The 963-nt window shown below is 40.6% G+C and overlaps 1 protein-coding gene across 3 annotated transcripts in view; it reads left to right on the top strand.

The window, feature by feature from the left end:
• Window positions 1-963, top strand: part of LOC116687332 (protein arginine methyltransferase NDUFAF7, mitochondrial) — a 23,133-nt gene that overhangs the window by 2,375 nt on the left and 19,795 nt on the right. For all 3 annotated transcript variants that reach the window (XR_004331517.1, XM_032512652.1, XM_032512660.1), the window contains exon 3: window positions 234-317. Coding sequence is in view for 2 of the 3 variants with exons in the window: in XM_032512652.1 (XP_032368543.1) it covers window positions 234-317 (84 nt within the window). In the remaining variant the exon portion in view is untranslated. The remainder of the gene's footprint in view (window positions 1-233; window positions 318-963) is intronic.

The following is a 963-nucleotide window of genomic DNA, read 5'->3' as shown; positions in this document are numbered from 1 at the left end:
GTGGTTAGAAGTTGGTGTTAGAGGAAGTGAAAAAAATTCGTCAAATGTTTACATATTTTTACAATGGTGTCAAAAAAAGTGTTTTAATCATCGAAAAAAGTGTCAATAAAGTGGTTTTTGACCCGAGAGGACATGGTTGGAGGGAAGACCACACAAAGGTTGATCTTTTCTTTTTATATAAACCTTTTTTTGACCCTCTGCCGCTGCTTATCGTCCTTGGTTTTCTCTTTCAGGGTTATTACTACGTGAGGATCAACATGCTGGGACCGGACGGAGATCTCACCACGTCATCAGAAATCAGTCAGATCTTCGGAGAAGTGAGGCTGGAAAAAAAATCCATCTTAACAGGAAAGACAATAAGTCTGACATGTCTCTCAGTTTATTACAGGAGTTAATTTGAGATGAAATGTTTTGTTTTCTACACCTCCACTCAACCCATCTCATCTACAGCTACTTTACTACAAGTTGTCTCAACGTGGAAAACCTCAAACGTATACTCTATATTTTGAAAACATATTTTAACTTATAAAACAGTTGTGTAATGTTACAGTCAATGTTACAAAATGAGTTTTTTTAATCACAAACCTGACACATTTAATATTTATACAAAAAGAAAACAAATGTTACTTTCACATCACACTCTCAGGTCGTTATTTCCCTCAGACAGACTGCAGCGGGATTTATGTTTCCTTCTTACCCCTGACGTGCACCCCTTGCCTTCTTCCTTCTTACCCCTGACGTTTCCCCCTTGCCTTCTTCCTTCTTACCCCTGACGTGCACCCCTTGCCTTCTTCCATCTTACCCCTGACGTGCCCCTCTCCTTCCAGGCAGCACAGTTATGGTTAGCTGCCTGGAAGACCACGTTGGAGGCAAAAAACACCATCGAGCCACACACTAACCAGCCCTGTTATTCTCTTAAAGAGACAGACACACACAAACACCAGCGCACTAGTATAAACTTCA

This window comes from Etheostoma spectabile, chromosome 1 (genome assembly GCF_008692095.1).
Source record: "Etheostoma spectabile isolate EspeVRDwgs_2016 chromosome 1, UIUC_Espe_1.0, whole genome shotgun sequence".
In the NCBI taxonomy this organism is placed as follows: Eukaryota; Metazoa; Chordata; class Actinopteri; order Perciformes; family Percidae; genus Etheostoma; species Etheostoma spectabile.
Note: the sequence above shows the minus strand (reverse complement) of the source record. Positions and strands in the feature narration are given on the sequence as shown.